The sequence below is a fragment of the Macrosteles quadrilineatus genome, unplaced genomic scaffold (assembly GCF_028750875.1).
Source record: "Macrosteles quadrilineatus isolate MER2022 unplaced genomic scaffold, UCM_ALF_1.0 Scaffold_5__1_contigs__length_97177068, whole genome shotgun sequence".
Classification (NCBI taxonomy): Eukaryota; Metazoa; Arthropoda; class Insecta; order Hemiptera; family Cicadellidae; genus Macrosteles; species Macrosteles quadrilineatus.
The window spans coordinates 46,176,228-46,190,277 of record NW_026542598.1 but is presented as its reverse complement, the minus strand read 5'-3'; the positions used below and the strand labels follow the sequence as shown (position 1 = coordinate 46,190,277).

General features: G+C 35.7%; 1 protein-coding gene across 7 annotated transcripts; it reads left to right on the top strand.

The window, feature by feature from the left end:
- Positions 1 to 2,916: 2,916 nt before the first annotated feature.
- LOC128995095 (uncharacterized) lies at positions 2,917 to 13,893 on the top strand. Of its 7 annotated transcripts, none has more exons than XM_054419991.1 (7): positions 2,917 to 3,003; positions 5,085 to 5,392; positions 6,556 to 6,738; positions 7,488 to 7,635; positions 9,098 to 9,238; positions 12,163 to 12,267; positions 13,673 to 13,893. In XM_054419991.1, exons 2-7 carry the CDS (start codon positions 5,091 to 5,093, stop codon positions 13,838 to 13,840), a joined length of 1,047 nt encoding a protein of 348 aa, XP_054275966.1. In that variant the 5' UTR covers positions 2,917 to 3,003; positions 5,085 to 5,090; the 3' UTR covers positions 13,841 to 13,893. The 7 variants fall into 7 exon arrangements, with proteins under 7 accessions (XP_054275966.1, XP_054275965.1, XP_054275962.1 ...); XM_054419990.1 differs by having other exon boundaries at positions 5,081 to 5,392; XM_054419987.1 differs by lacking the exon at positions 2,917 to 3,003 and adding an exon at positions 3,076 to 3,184 and having other exon boundaries at positions 5,081 to 5,392.
- The last annotated feature ends 157 nt before the right edge of the window (positions 13,894 to 14,050 follow it).

The following is a 14,050-nucleotide window of genomic DNA, read 5'->3' as shown; positions in this document are numbered from 1 at the left end:
TAGCGAATGTTGCTGACAACAGCTTATTTTCTAGATGTTCAATATGCTTTTGCCAGGATAAGTTTTCATCCAAAATGACTCCTAAGAATTTTGTTTCTGATACAGTTGTGATTGATGTTGAGCTTGTAGTCTGAGGGTTAGTCTGTTTTTTAGCGAATTTCCCATATAGGGAATAAGCTATTACCGTAGTACTCATAGTAAGACCTGGACACGGGACCGATTTTTTTTTTCGTTTTGAGGTCCCTAGAGGCCAAAAACACCATCCGTTCAAATTCATATATATATATATATATTTATATATATATATATATATGTGTGTGTGTCCGTTAGCGCGATAACTCGAGCAAAAATGATCCGATTTTGATGAAATTTGGTACAAACGTGTAAACCTACGTTTATTCAAACGAGTTCGCGAACCAGCATGATCGGACCATGGGAACGGGGGTTTATGGGGGCTTTTATGGGGTAAAAATGGGTTTTTCCAATTTTTGACCCAAAAAACATAAAATTTTGTAATTTCTTTCCAAACTATTTTGTAGAGCTTAAAAAAACAAATAATTTAGTATATTGAAGCGTTATAATGCGCCTAATAGTTACGGAGAAATTGTTAATTTAAAATTCCCATATTATTCTTATGGAGAATAAATAAACTGTTGTAGTTTGCTTGTTTATTAACATATTTCGCCCAAATTTGGAAAATGTTTTAATTTATTACTAACTATTAACATTTTACATAAAAAAAACACTTTTACCCTCCCTGTTGCAGCAAACCTAAGTATGTGTTAAACTGATTCTATTTAAATAGGGAATAAATTTGATATTTTTAAGGAGACATTTTAGTGTAAATCCAATCAGGCAAATGGAAATTCGCTTAGTCTGCAGGTTTGCTGCGGCGGGGGTATTTTTTGTTGAGAAGTTTATATTCACTGTTTTAGTTTTATTTATCTTGAGGTTCAGTGAGGAACTTACTTCTGAAGCTGGTTGTAATGTTTCTTCTGTTTCACTATTAGGTATTGTAGATACTGGGTAGAGAATAGTCGTATCATCCGCAAACATTATGCAAGTTTTATCTGTTGACATGTAGTCTGGGAAGTTGTTGATGTAGATGATAAAATACAAAGGTCCCAGGACAGAGCCCTGTGGGATTCCTCGTTCGGTGAGTTTTGTAAATGATTTGGTTTTTGTTTCGATGTTGTTTTTATAGTGAATTACTTCAACTTGTTGATTTCGGTCTGCAAAATAGTCCTTGATCCAGTTTAGGGCTTTTCCTGTAATATTTAATTGCTCTAGCTTATATTAGTATATTTCGGTCCAAACTGTCAAAAGCTTTTTGCAAATCTAAAAAATTGCAGAGGCATTTTGTTTGTCTTCCCAGAAGGAGGTGATTGTTTCGCAAAGTTTGTTGAGGGCGGTGTTTAAGGACTTATTCTTCCTGAAGCCGTGTTGTTGTTGTGAGAGTATTTCTAGTTTATTTAAATGTTCCATAATTTGAATGTAGTCTAACCTTCTCAAGATATTTGGATAGTGTTGGTAATACTGATATGGGTCTGTAGTTTTCCATATGAGTGTTGTCCCCTTTTTGTGTTTAGGGTAGACTGTAGCTAATTTAATTTAATTCTGTTCGGTACTATTGCTTGGTCTATTGAAGAGTTGATGATGTGGAGTAGAGGAAAAGCAATTTCTTGTTGACAATGTTTAATGACTTTATTTGAGATTTCATCGAATCCAGAGGATGTTTTTTGTGGTAGTTGAGAAAATGTTTGTTTTAGTTCATCCATTGTTACTGGTTTGAAGGTTGATAACTCGTAGTTTCCTGTGTTGCTGTTTGTTGCCGGTTGTTTGAGAGTTGGTTCGTTTTGGGTTTCCAAAGTATTTTTTCCCTGAGAGATAAAGTAGTTATTGAGGGTGTTGCTAATCAAACCTTGATCGTCTGAGAGACTATTATCTATTTGTAAAGAGAGTGTTCTATCATTTTCATCAGGTTTGCTTGTCGTTTCTCTATTTATTACATTCCATATTTCCTTAATTTGGTTGCCAGAGTTTTTTATTCGATTTGTTGTAGTATGATTTGATTTTTTCTTTTTTAATTCACTATCGTAAATTTATTTTAAGTTGGTGTATGTGGTTTTATCTTTGTCTAGTCCGGTTAAATTATATTTATTTTGAGCTATGTTTAGGCTATCTTTAAGTTTTTTTTAGGTTTTCAGCCCAGAATCGGTTTGGGCATTTTGTTTTAACACTCCTCAAAGTTTTAGGCATTATTTCATCCATGTTCATTCTGATTGTCTGGATAAAAACGTTATATTTGTTTTCGACAGAGTGGGTGTTAAATACGTCTTCCCATCAGGTTTCCTCTCCTAGCTTTTGTTTGAGCAATTCAAGGTTTTGTGTGGTTATAGGCCTGAATGAGCATTCTTTTTAGAGCCCCAGTTTTGGATTAAGAATGATAGAAGGTATTTTGATGAGTTTTAGCCATTATAAAGTTTGGTTCTATGTTGGTTGCACAAATATATATGCGGTTTTGTGAAGTTGGGGTTATTCTTGAATAGGCGGTTTTTATCACATTTATTTTGTGTGATTTTAGAAGATTTTAAAGTTGTACTACTACTTCACTATCATTTTTGTTTTGAAGTTTACATCACCTAGGATGATTATGTGTTTCCTTTTACTTTAAAAACGTTGTAAAAAGCTGTCAGTAATTAAAAAAAAGTCTAGACATCAACTTTTTGAAATAAATAAATGTCATTGATATGATATAGCTATCCTGTTTACTGCTGTTGATGTTGTGTTGGCTAACCTGCTATTGAGCCGAATGTGCTCAGGCTCAGAGCTCATAAAATTCAAAGTCGAAAACTGCTGCCAAAAAAGGCATTATCAAACAGCTGGTTGGTTAGTAGTATCTTATTTCTTAAGCTAACTAAATTTTCATTTTCTTAATTTCATTGTCATTCATTAAGCTGCTGCATTGTTTCTACATACTGCTCTACTACTGCTAACTGCTACGTAAGTTTCGTTTACTACCATGGTGGTTGGTTAACACTGGAATGTGCTCTGCTCGTTGACTGGAACTGACAAGACAAGACAACCACGTTACGTTACGTTCCTCGCGAGAAACCGTGTGTTCATACGTTACAACGTTTGACAGCTAGCAGAGGGATATTCCTGTAATTTGAATTTAGAATTGGTAAATAAACACCTCTGTACAATCCAAATAAGTGTAAATTGTATCATAGGCTATATTTATCTATAACTAAGTAGGCTATTTCCGAGATGTCTATTTAATTTTGTGCTGGGCTTTAACTTATAGGTTAGAACCTTAAGCCAACGCCTAGGGCCTACCCCAATAATAATAATATAACAATCGGTAATTGCGATGTAGTCGGATATCAAAGTTTTTGGCCATTACGGTATTTTTTTTCGATTAAGTTTCAGTAAGATATTTTAGTAAGAATAACCATACCCATGGTAATTTTTTGGCATAGAGCTAATAAAAACCAACATATCTAAGCCTATTCATATAAAATGTTGCAACTTAAATTTCAGTCTCCGTCATTAATCAATCATCGAGATAAGGGCGCCACCTAGGTGCGTATTTTTACCCAAATATTTGTGAGAATGGTGTGAGATGATCTGTAGCGATACTACCTATGATCCTAGCAATGTAGATAATACCAATGTGCTTTCTTAATAAGCCTGTTTGTGTCGGAGCTGCCCTGTTAATCGCTCTCGGGTTCCGACCATCGACGAGAGCAGCTATAATATCTCAGTCCTTTTTTTCAGCTAGTATTGAAGTTCCCAACATAAATTTAGATACCTAATTTAATATTGCAAGTTTTTGTAAGAAAAGCATTAACACAAGCGAGATAAAAATCACCACAATATTTGTTTAAGACAAGTTGTGGAGTAAAATGCTTGAACAAATGCTAAAAAGAATTGAACACAATATTGATAGGATTGATAGGATGCTTATGCATAATAGCCTACTCCTTATATTTTACTTGGTTTTGAATATACTTTACTGTATTTGATGATAAAATTGATTATTCTTCTTCAGAGTCATTCATTACAAACTCACTATCAACAAAATACAAACTCATGAATCACTTTTCAGTGAGTGTCGTGGCTTAGACATGAGCAGCTGATAAAAGCAGAGCGCTACTCTCTATAGCATCGCTGCTCTCATCGTTGCTACGACCGTTTATCACAGCTTTGACATGGACTGAGATAAACTATTTTATTAGCCAGTTATTTTAAGCCCAATGACTAGGAAGCTGGGTCCAGTTTGAAACCATCAAAAGGCCCTATCAAACATTTCGTCAGTTAGCACGATTTAAGATAACTTGTGACACATTTTATAGATTAGATTTGTACAATGCCAATACACCTGGATGCGTAAAATTTAAAATAGGTACATATATTGTAGGCTTCATCTAAATTGACGAAAAAGGAGGGACTATAATAGCACATCAGTCTTTTTTAGGCTACCTAATTATTTTATTGTAAGACTAGATTACTTACGTCAATAGCTCATTGAATTTCATTTCATGTTTCAGTACATGTTTCGACACATTGTCATCCTCAGCTGAGTACTAGTGAAGTTTTTATTCACCATATGGTTTCGTCAATGTTCAATTAAATAAACACATAACACAAATACGACACGACACGGAACATATACATTTAAAACACGTAAAGCTTTAGACATGCAGGCCTGCTCGAACAAAACACACGGTCACGCCGCGGGTTTTGTTCGAGCAGGCCTGCATGTCTAAAGCTTTACGTGTTTTAAATGTATATGTTCCGTGTCGTGTCGTATTTGTGTTATGTGTTTATTTAATTGAACATTGACGAAACCATATGGTGAATAAAAACTTCACTAGTACTCAGCTGAGGATGACAATGTGTCGAAACATGTACTGAAACATGAAATGAAATTCAATGAGCTATTGACGTAAGTAATCTAGTCTTACAATAATATATACAGCTCAGGGGCTTAACAATGAATTTAAACTAATTATTTTGTTCATGCCTTTGGGCTTTTAGAGATTTTGTTTAATATCTCCTCATCATTTCTTTCCAGATAGGCTACAATGGCAGCAAATCCTCTTGCAGTAAAAGTGAAAGTGGAAACATCACATCAAGATGAGATATTCAATCACATTATCCAACAAATTATTGTCATACACAACTCCTTTAATGAGAAAGTTAAGCAGTTGGAGTCCAAAATGGATGGCTTTGTCAAAACGATGAAACAAGGGTTTTCCGATCATCTGTCAAGTGAAAAGAAACAGTGTCACTGTTGTCAAGAAGTTTTAGAAAAGATTTCTGGGATTGAACAATTCATTCAGAGCATTTTTGTTGAACGGAGGAATACAAATGTTGAAGAAGATGGGTTAGTATACATAGTACCTATATATTTTAATTAGGCCTTAGTAGGACTACTTACGAGTTTATATGAAAGGCCTAAGGTAAATTAATTGTTACCACACTTTACAGGCACATGGGGTTTTTAAGTACCCTAGGCCTAATAATGTCATGAGGTTGTGCTGATTTACATCTAGATCACCACTGTAATGTTTTTTTTTTTCGTCGCTTTTAAGGAAAATGTGTTTATTTGCTTTTTTGTACTAGATTTCAGAGGCCCGCTTTTATAAACGGGCAGACTGGGCATATCTCATGGGCGCCCTCAAACCACCGCCCGCCAGCACTAGGAAAAAGGGGGGCGCTGCTCTTGGGTTTGCCCAGGGCTCCACTGACCCTTAACGTGGCCCTGAGATTTCATGTTTACATTTGCCATGTTAGACAGATTTCATGTTTAGCCATATTTGGCAGATAGAACTATGAAGTGCACTCTAGTTGATATGGATAAAACCAACTAGAATAGTCAAGGATGTTCCAATTAGGCCTACTAAATGATCTCCCCATTTTTTTTTATATTTTTAACAAAAAATTTATAATTTTTTCAATAAATATTATTTTTTGACAGTAAAAAATTAGGTACTTACGTATTAAACGGAGGCCACCTAACCTACAGATTCAATTCGATTAGTAAACCTTTTTTGCGATTTTTTCACCATCAGCAAGTTTGGTTGGTTAGGTTAGGTTAAGATAGTTTAATTTGATAAAAAAACATATATTTATGATAACCCAACCTAACATAACCGCTGCAGCGCGCTGTAAAATATGTGGCCTCCGTATAATACGTAAGTACCAAAAATTAAATATCTAGCATTTCTATATTTTATTTATCTTTTGCAAAAAAATGTTACTTACGTAGGCCTAAATTATTGCTTACAAGGCTTGTGTACCTCCCATCAGATTGGGGGAATGACGATGGAACAGCGACTCAGTGCCATGACTGCGTTCAACTTGTCCATTGTCATCAAGAAAGACGCCAGAGAAGTGACTGAGCCGGCAAAATTTGTGCATGTCGAGTCTCTATTTTGTACCAATTATAAATGAAGATGAAGTAGAACATAGGTGTTCTTAGTAATGTGGTGTAGTGTGAGAAATGTTTGCTCAATTGAATAACAAATAACAATTTTATGTGAACAGATCGACAGATTTACCAGTTGTGTTGTTGCCGAGCTACAAGCCCCATTACAACATGTGTAGTACTGATGGTGACTCGTCCATTCAAGTTATCTCACTCAACTCCGAGACAGACTATCCTAACGGTTCATGGCTGGGCAACGAGAAAAATCCCGAGTCTCGCGTTAGAGTTCCTATCACTCCATCGTAAGTACTAACTTTAAAAGTTGTCGGACTTTCTGACCGCTTCAAAAGTTTTCTCAAATTGTTCTTCCTTGACTTTGCAAGTTCTCTTTGTGAACACAGTGTTTAATTTAGTCTGTTTAGGTAAACGCTTGTAAACTAAAATTGCAACTGTGAGATCTAAGACATTTTATTTTGATTTGGGTTTGTTAGGTTTTATGTTTTGAATAAAGTATTATGTATCTGTCAATTGCATTGGTGGAATCAATTTTGGTTGTATTTTAGTTCCTTAATTGTGTGGTCAGTTTAAGACCAAATAAGATATAACACCCATCCAAACTTACAGGCCCGCGGTTTGCATGTGACACGCTACGGGCCCGAGAGACGTTTGCGCCCCCTTTCCCTTTGTGAGGCATTTTTCTCTTCCGTACGCCCCCAACAAACTAAATGAAATCTTGACCCCCAACAAACCTGAAACCGCTTGCGGCCTTGCACAATTACTCTTTACTAATAATTGGCTCAAAATACACCTAGGCTGTATTTAATGAAAACTCAAGGTTGCTACAAGCACGGGACTTCTGTCCCGAATGCTTGGTTGCACTAATCACCAATATTGCTCCAAGATACCTAATATTGCCATGACAAGTTGGTTCGAACCCTTCTTGAGCTGTAGGTCATATCTTGATAATCAAAATGGAAGGTCTGTCGGGATAGGCTAACTTTTTTTTGTTGAAAAAGTACTACATCAAAAGCCTAATAATTACTTTTTTTAGACAACTACTCCACATCAATACCTTGTGCACTACACCGGAGAAGATGGCGATTGTACTTCTTGATCACTTGTTTCCTTTAGAAGTACAAGCTGTATCAAATTTATCCGGCAAAGGCAAGCACTTCAAGAAGCAATTGGACCCTTTAAAGGTAATAAGTGGTTGAGTAAGGCATAAACCCTCTCTTCAAAACTCATACCTTCCTTAGTTGAAGATGTTGTCATCGTGAAATATTCTAATTTGTTGTTTGTGTTATATATAAATTTTAGTGTTTCTTTTGCCAGATTGGACTCTTCCGTATTCAGGTAAGCTTATTTTAAACTAAAGAATCTTTTTTCCCCATGAAAACATAATTTTTATAGCACCACATTCCATAAAAATGATAATTCAACTATTTCTTTAGTAGTCCTACTTAAGTATGGAAATTCAATGGTATAGATCATGCAAATTAGAGTGGCGAGCTGATGTTAATTAGATGTGTTTGCAATAAGAACCCTTAAACCCAACTGCTGGTTTTGTTAATTTGTTTGGTTGCCTCAACAATTTATCGTTGGATTCATTTAATTCTAATAGTGTCTAGTGATGTGGTCTTTTTCTTGTTGGGAGCTTTTCCCTCATTTCTCCCTACATGCCATCCTAATTAATTGAAACTATCTTTATAACCAAAGAACCACCATTTATTTTTTATTAAGAACCATTTATATTTTATTGGTAGTTTTTTGGTTGCCGTTACGTTTTTTGTGTTGAGAAAACAGTGTTGTATTTACACACATCCAAAAGCGTTGTAAGCTGTCTCTGATATCCACTTCAACCTAGAAGCCAAGGCTAGAACTAAATACAGTACTAAAGGCTTTGCTACACCATTATATGCACGGTAAGGTTATGTTGTGCTTCAGATTTTTTAAGCCGATTACCTACCATTGTTTCAAATAGAGCAAGTCATATCGCCGCACATAAACTCTTTGGACTCACGCTAACGTATCTGCTGGATCGCTCGCCATAGAATCGGGAGCAGACGTAACGTTATGTCTGTGGCGCACGCATGCGCACTGAGCTCTTCCACATGGCAAGTGAAGAGAACTGGGTCTAAAGGGGCCTTGCGACATTCGGAGACATATGTCGCAGTGTGGCTTGGGCATCTGCTGTGTAACATTAGCTGCAGACAGCGGTGTTGTGTCAAGCTCGGGCATTGAATTAATCTTAACTTGAACTGTCAGTGCTGTAGACCGTGGTCTAATCAATCAGCAAGTGATAAAAGATATTGTCCTTCTAGCCAGGTGACAACACCTTAGATAGGTCTTGAATACCATCAGGTGTTCACCTGTCTGTTGTAGGTCAACCTAAAAACGGTGGTAAGTTCAGGTGGAAGTTTATTGGATTGGTGTATTCTTTGTGGGTCACAACAATGACTTTTGGGTCAAAGTTTGCACATAAAATTGGGATTTTTAATTTTTACTGAAATGAATTCTACAAAAGCTTCTATTTAGAAAGAATTTAGATAATTTAAACATCATAAATTGAGCATATTCAAGTCAATGAATAACCCCAGTCACTCAAAAGGGTAATATAGATTTTCTATTTTTAACCACACTAATTAATTTGCTTGTTTCTAGATTTACGGTATAAAAACTCATCTAATGCACAAATTCAACATCACCGAGAGAGACTGGTACAGGATCAAACAAAATCTAGACTCAAAATGTCGAACAGCTTGGAGGAAGAAAGCCAGGGGTCTGCCTCTATCCAAAAATAAGGTATTGGTATTGACATTTTTTTGTAAAGGTGGCATTTCGCCAGGGATGAAAATTCACAAAATAAACATAGCATTTCAGTCTGGTTGGGTTGTGTGATCAAATGGTTTGGGGGCCGCTGGTCTAGGGCACTCTTTTGGCAGTGGACAGTTTACATACAGCCAGTTTATGGCCTGTTTGTCCTAGCCTCCATTGTTCTGGTCTCATCCAAAGTTGCAAAAAGCCCCTAAGAGAATGTTCCCATAACTATATAAATTACAGTCTAGTTATCATATTAGTTGTTTCCAGGTGCAGGCTGAATAAAGAGAATTACAACCCTGTAGAAAGATTTTAGCCTGTAAGCTATAAGTGGAATAAAAGATCTTTAATTTGGAATGAAAATGCAATGAAATCCTCAATTTCATTGTGAACTAGCCTCTGAATCACTATGATATTTTACAGTATGATTAAAAGGTAAATTACCTCCTCTAACAGCTTGTGGTTCTTTTAGGCCCGGTTTCCCCAAAATGGTGTAAACTACGTTTATAATAAACTAGTTTAATTTTAAACTCCGTTTAAAATGTGTGTTCGGTTTCTCCAAGATTTTACTGGCTTCGTTTAAGATAAACGGCAATTCGAGCGGTTGGCAATCCTGAATGTGTATTTGTAATGAATCTTCGGTGGGCTTTGGGCTAGTGTTTCCTACAAACACCACAACGCTACGCTACAACTCATTAGAGTAGACAGCAACAAAGTGCGAATGCAGCTAGAATAACATCACTGTTTAAGGTTATGTTATCAAGTTATTATAAGTTGTTATCAAATTCAGATTCATTCCATTTATTGAAATGGTCAATTCTGTCCCTTATTTTAGTCTGCCCTCTTGTTCTAGGTACTAAAGTGTCATAATTTTCATCTTCTACTTCTCCGAAAATGTCTATTAACTCTTCCATTTGAGTTAAGGGGCAAATACTGCAATTATTAGTAGCCTAACTTGAAATAAAATCAAAAATACAAAAAAAAAAAGAACTTAATAAACACAATAAATTAAAATATAAATAAAATTTAACTTATAAGCTAACCCTAAACCAAGCCTATTTTCGTCCAAATGAATTTGCAGTTGCTTCAGGCCCGGTTTCCCCAACTCATTTAAACTTAGTTTTAAGTTAAACGGTGATTTAAACTTAGTTTAACTTTGATTTGTGTTTCCCCAAATTTAAACTATGTATTAATCTAAGTTCAAACTAAACCACCTCTCGACTTGGTTTAACTACTGGAGATAAAATAAACTGAGTTCAAATTAGTAAATTACAACAGTAACATAACCTCAAATAATTCCAAAACAATAGGTAGCCTAGGTTAATTGAAGCATCAACAAATTTATTTGGACGAAAATAGGCTTAACTTAGGGCTAGCTTATAGTGTAAAGGCCTATAATTATGTTAAGTTTTATTTATATTTTAATTTTATTTTGTTTATGAGTTCTTTTTATTTATTGTACATTTATTTTTTTGCAAGTTAGGCTACTATTTATTGCAGTATTTACCTTAACTAAAATGGAAGAGTTAATTGACATTTTCGAAGAAGTTGAAGATAAAGATTTTAACACTTTGGGACCAAGAACAAGAGGGCCTACAAAAATAAGGGACAGAATTCTTCTTGTTGTAAAAGAAAAATCAACTTTATAACATAACATAACCTTAAACAGTGATGTTATTCTAGCAGCATTCGCACTTTGCTCGTCTGCTCTACTGAGTTGTAGCGTAGCATAGCGAGCGTTGTAAGAAACACTAGCCCAAAGCCCACCGAAGATTCCTTACAAATACACATTCAGGATTGCCAACCGCTCGAATTGCCGTTTATCTTAAACGAAGCCAGTAAAATGTTGGATAAACCGAACACACATTTTAAACGGGGTTTAAAAATAAACTAGTTTATTATAAACGAAGTTTACACCATTTTGGGGAAACCGGGCCTCAATTATTATTGTTTTAACACCTACTTTTTGTTTTGATTTGAGGTTATGTTACTGTTGTAATTTACTAATTTGAACTCGGTTTATTTTATCCCTAGTAGTTAAACCAAGTCGAGAGGTGGTTTAGTTTGAACTTAGATTAATACCTAGTTTAAATTTGGGGAAACGCAAATCAAAGTTAAACTACGTTTAAATCACCGTTTAGCTTAAAACTAAGTTTAAATGAGTTAGGGAAACCGGGCCTTACTGTGATTGAATTACCTTGGTTTCCAGTTGCCTGGTTTTTTTATCAGGGTGACTTAATCAAGTTCAAGAATATTTGATCCTCATATCAGGATTGAACATGCTTATACCTTCGTTAATTTGAAAATAGAGCAGCCAAGAGCTTAAAACCGTGGTAGTTTAACTACACAAAAATATTCACTAGGTGTTATCATGGTAATCATGGTGTTCATGGTAATTTAACCTTGTCACTGTCTATTCAATAAATTCTCAACATTGAAGTTGAAAGGCTGGCTGCAATCTCTTTTAATACTCCTTTGAATTTATTTTGAATATGGTATTGACTTTAATTTGTGTTGTAAACCTCTGTTTTACATATTCATTTTTATTAGAATATGACAGGAATGAATTAAGATAAGTTGCAGTTCTAGGGCTTTTTCAAGGGGCAGAGGGCTACTGGGGAGTTTGGGACACCCCTAAAGAATGAGTGGGTCCAGGTTACAAAAAATTGGTATTTTTAAAGCTGTTTGGTCTAATGCCTATTTTTAATGTCTAAAACTGTATCCAATAACCTTCCTTACCATGACAAAATGTTTGTTTAAATTTATTTTTCCAGGAGCTCCTGTAGCTCCCGCCCCCCTTGGAACCCGTCACTGATTAAAATCCCCACGGATTTTTTAAAAATATTGTCAGTTGGCAATGAAGTTTGTAAGTTTAAACCATCGCTTGAAATGTTTGTTTTATTTCCAAGGCAAATCGTGAGGAGCCAGCAGAAAAGATGCCGAGGACCAACTCAATAGTTTTGAAGGAGTTATCGTTCATAAGTGAGGATAATTCCCAGGAACTATCATCAATGGTAAGCTCTGGAGACCAAGCATTACACTATGAACATAAGTTTAATGACTTTTGTCATTGTAATATACCTAATAATTGGACATAATTTTAAAATAGGCTTTAAAATTTTGTTTTAATCATGTTTAATCATACCTTTGTCAGCCATGCCATACTCATACTGAAATTGAATTCAAAATATTGTGCGTTAAGCTGTTGTTCAAATACTTAAATTACAATACTAGGCCAGGTTCCCACGAGCGACACATCTAGCTGCCAGGATGTGAATAGAATTTGCTGTGGTCCGACGACATACCAGTTCACACAAGCCAACACTCAACGACCGACTGCACGTTTCGCTACGCTTAAACGTATGGAAATGCTCAAATATGGCTACATGTAATGCTACGCCGCAGAGCTAGTGACTAGTTAGCCGCGACAATCGGCTAGGAAGCGGACCCTGGCGGTAGTTTGCGCAAACTTGATCGCCGCGGCCGTATGATCGTATGAACGCCTCCATTTGTTCATGTTGATCCATGGCTACATTTGATCGTGTGGTCCGCTACGTCGCGCCTGGGATCTAGTAACAGCCTGATGTGTCGCTCCTGTGAACTGGGCCTTACAGATGAATGAATTGGAAGCGAGGAAATCGTATTCCCTACTTGGCAATGAGAGAACTTATGGATCAGTAGGTAGTCTAAATGATACTACTCTGAACTCTCATTGCAGCTTATAAGACAACTATTTGATAAGTAAATTTCTTTTAATTAAAAACCCTAGTAAAGTGTATTTTTAGTCTTGTCTACAACTATCTTTCCAATGAATTTAGAGAATTATTATCAAACTAGTGCACCTGTTGCTCGAATTCAAGCAATTGTAAAGTATTACAGGCGTTATTTGAAAACGAATAACATTCATAATTTCCGATGACTTATAAGAGTTAAATCAAAGATAATGTAATCAATCTTGTGTGTATCATGTGTTTATTATGAACAGCTATTTTAGTACGCAAATAATACAAATTATTCGTCTGTTTAAGTAAACAAAATCTTTTCTTCATAAGAAATACATTGGGATTTTGATGGCCTGTGGGGCAAAGCCCGAGGACTTTTGTTACAGGAACTGGTTAAAGGGGGTGTCTCCACAACAAATACTTAATTTTGACCCCTTGTTTGTAAAAATCCATCCATTATTAACGGATGAGTATTGTTTTGTAGAAATCGCCTACACGTATTATATATAAGGATACTAGCTTGACTATACATATGCCATATTCATCGCTCGGTAGTTTATCAAAATCAATGATTTTTGTTAATATTTAAAACAACTTATTTGATTATTCCAATCTGTAATAGATGGCATAAGAAACAGTCATTCACTGAACAGCTGCATGTCAGGGGTCATTTGAGTAGCTCCTATGCTTGTTACAGATTGTGGAAGATAGTGATTGTTTGACGCTGTCAGGCACTTGCTGTGAGCAGACCTTGACAATCATCACAGACGCAGGGGACACTGTCAACGTACCCATACTGAGTGCAGAAGACGAACTCAACGATGAACACTCCTCCACCGATGACATACTCAGTTTGCGCACTTAATATTCATTTGTGTTATTTACCTACTATTGAACAATAAATAGTATACCACCTTTTCCTTTTACTGATGTTTTACAGCTAAAGTTGCCTCATTGTCAAATCTTATCTGTCTTATCTGTCAAACACTAAATAAAACCACACACACACTTACAAAATATACATACATGGAAGATGTAGAGTATGTTGAACAGATTCCACTCTGTAGTTAGATGG

Coding starts and splice junctions, on each gene's coding strand:
- LOC128995095 (XM_054419991.1), top strand. CDS start 5,091: ATGGCAGCAAATCCTCTTGCAGTAAAAGTGAAAGTGGAAACATCACAT. Junction 5,393..6,555: donor ACAAATGTTGAAGAAGATGG/GTTAGTATACAT, acceptor TTATGTGAACAG/ATCGACAGATTTACCAGTTG. Junction 9,239..12,162: donor TGCCTCTATCCAAAAATAAG/GTATTGGTATTG, acceptor TTTATTTCCAAG/GCAAATCGTGAGGAGCCAGC.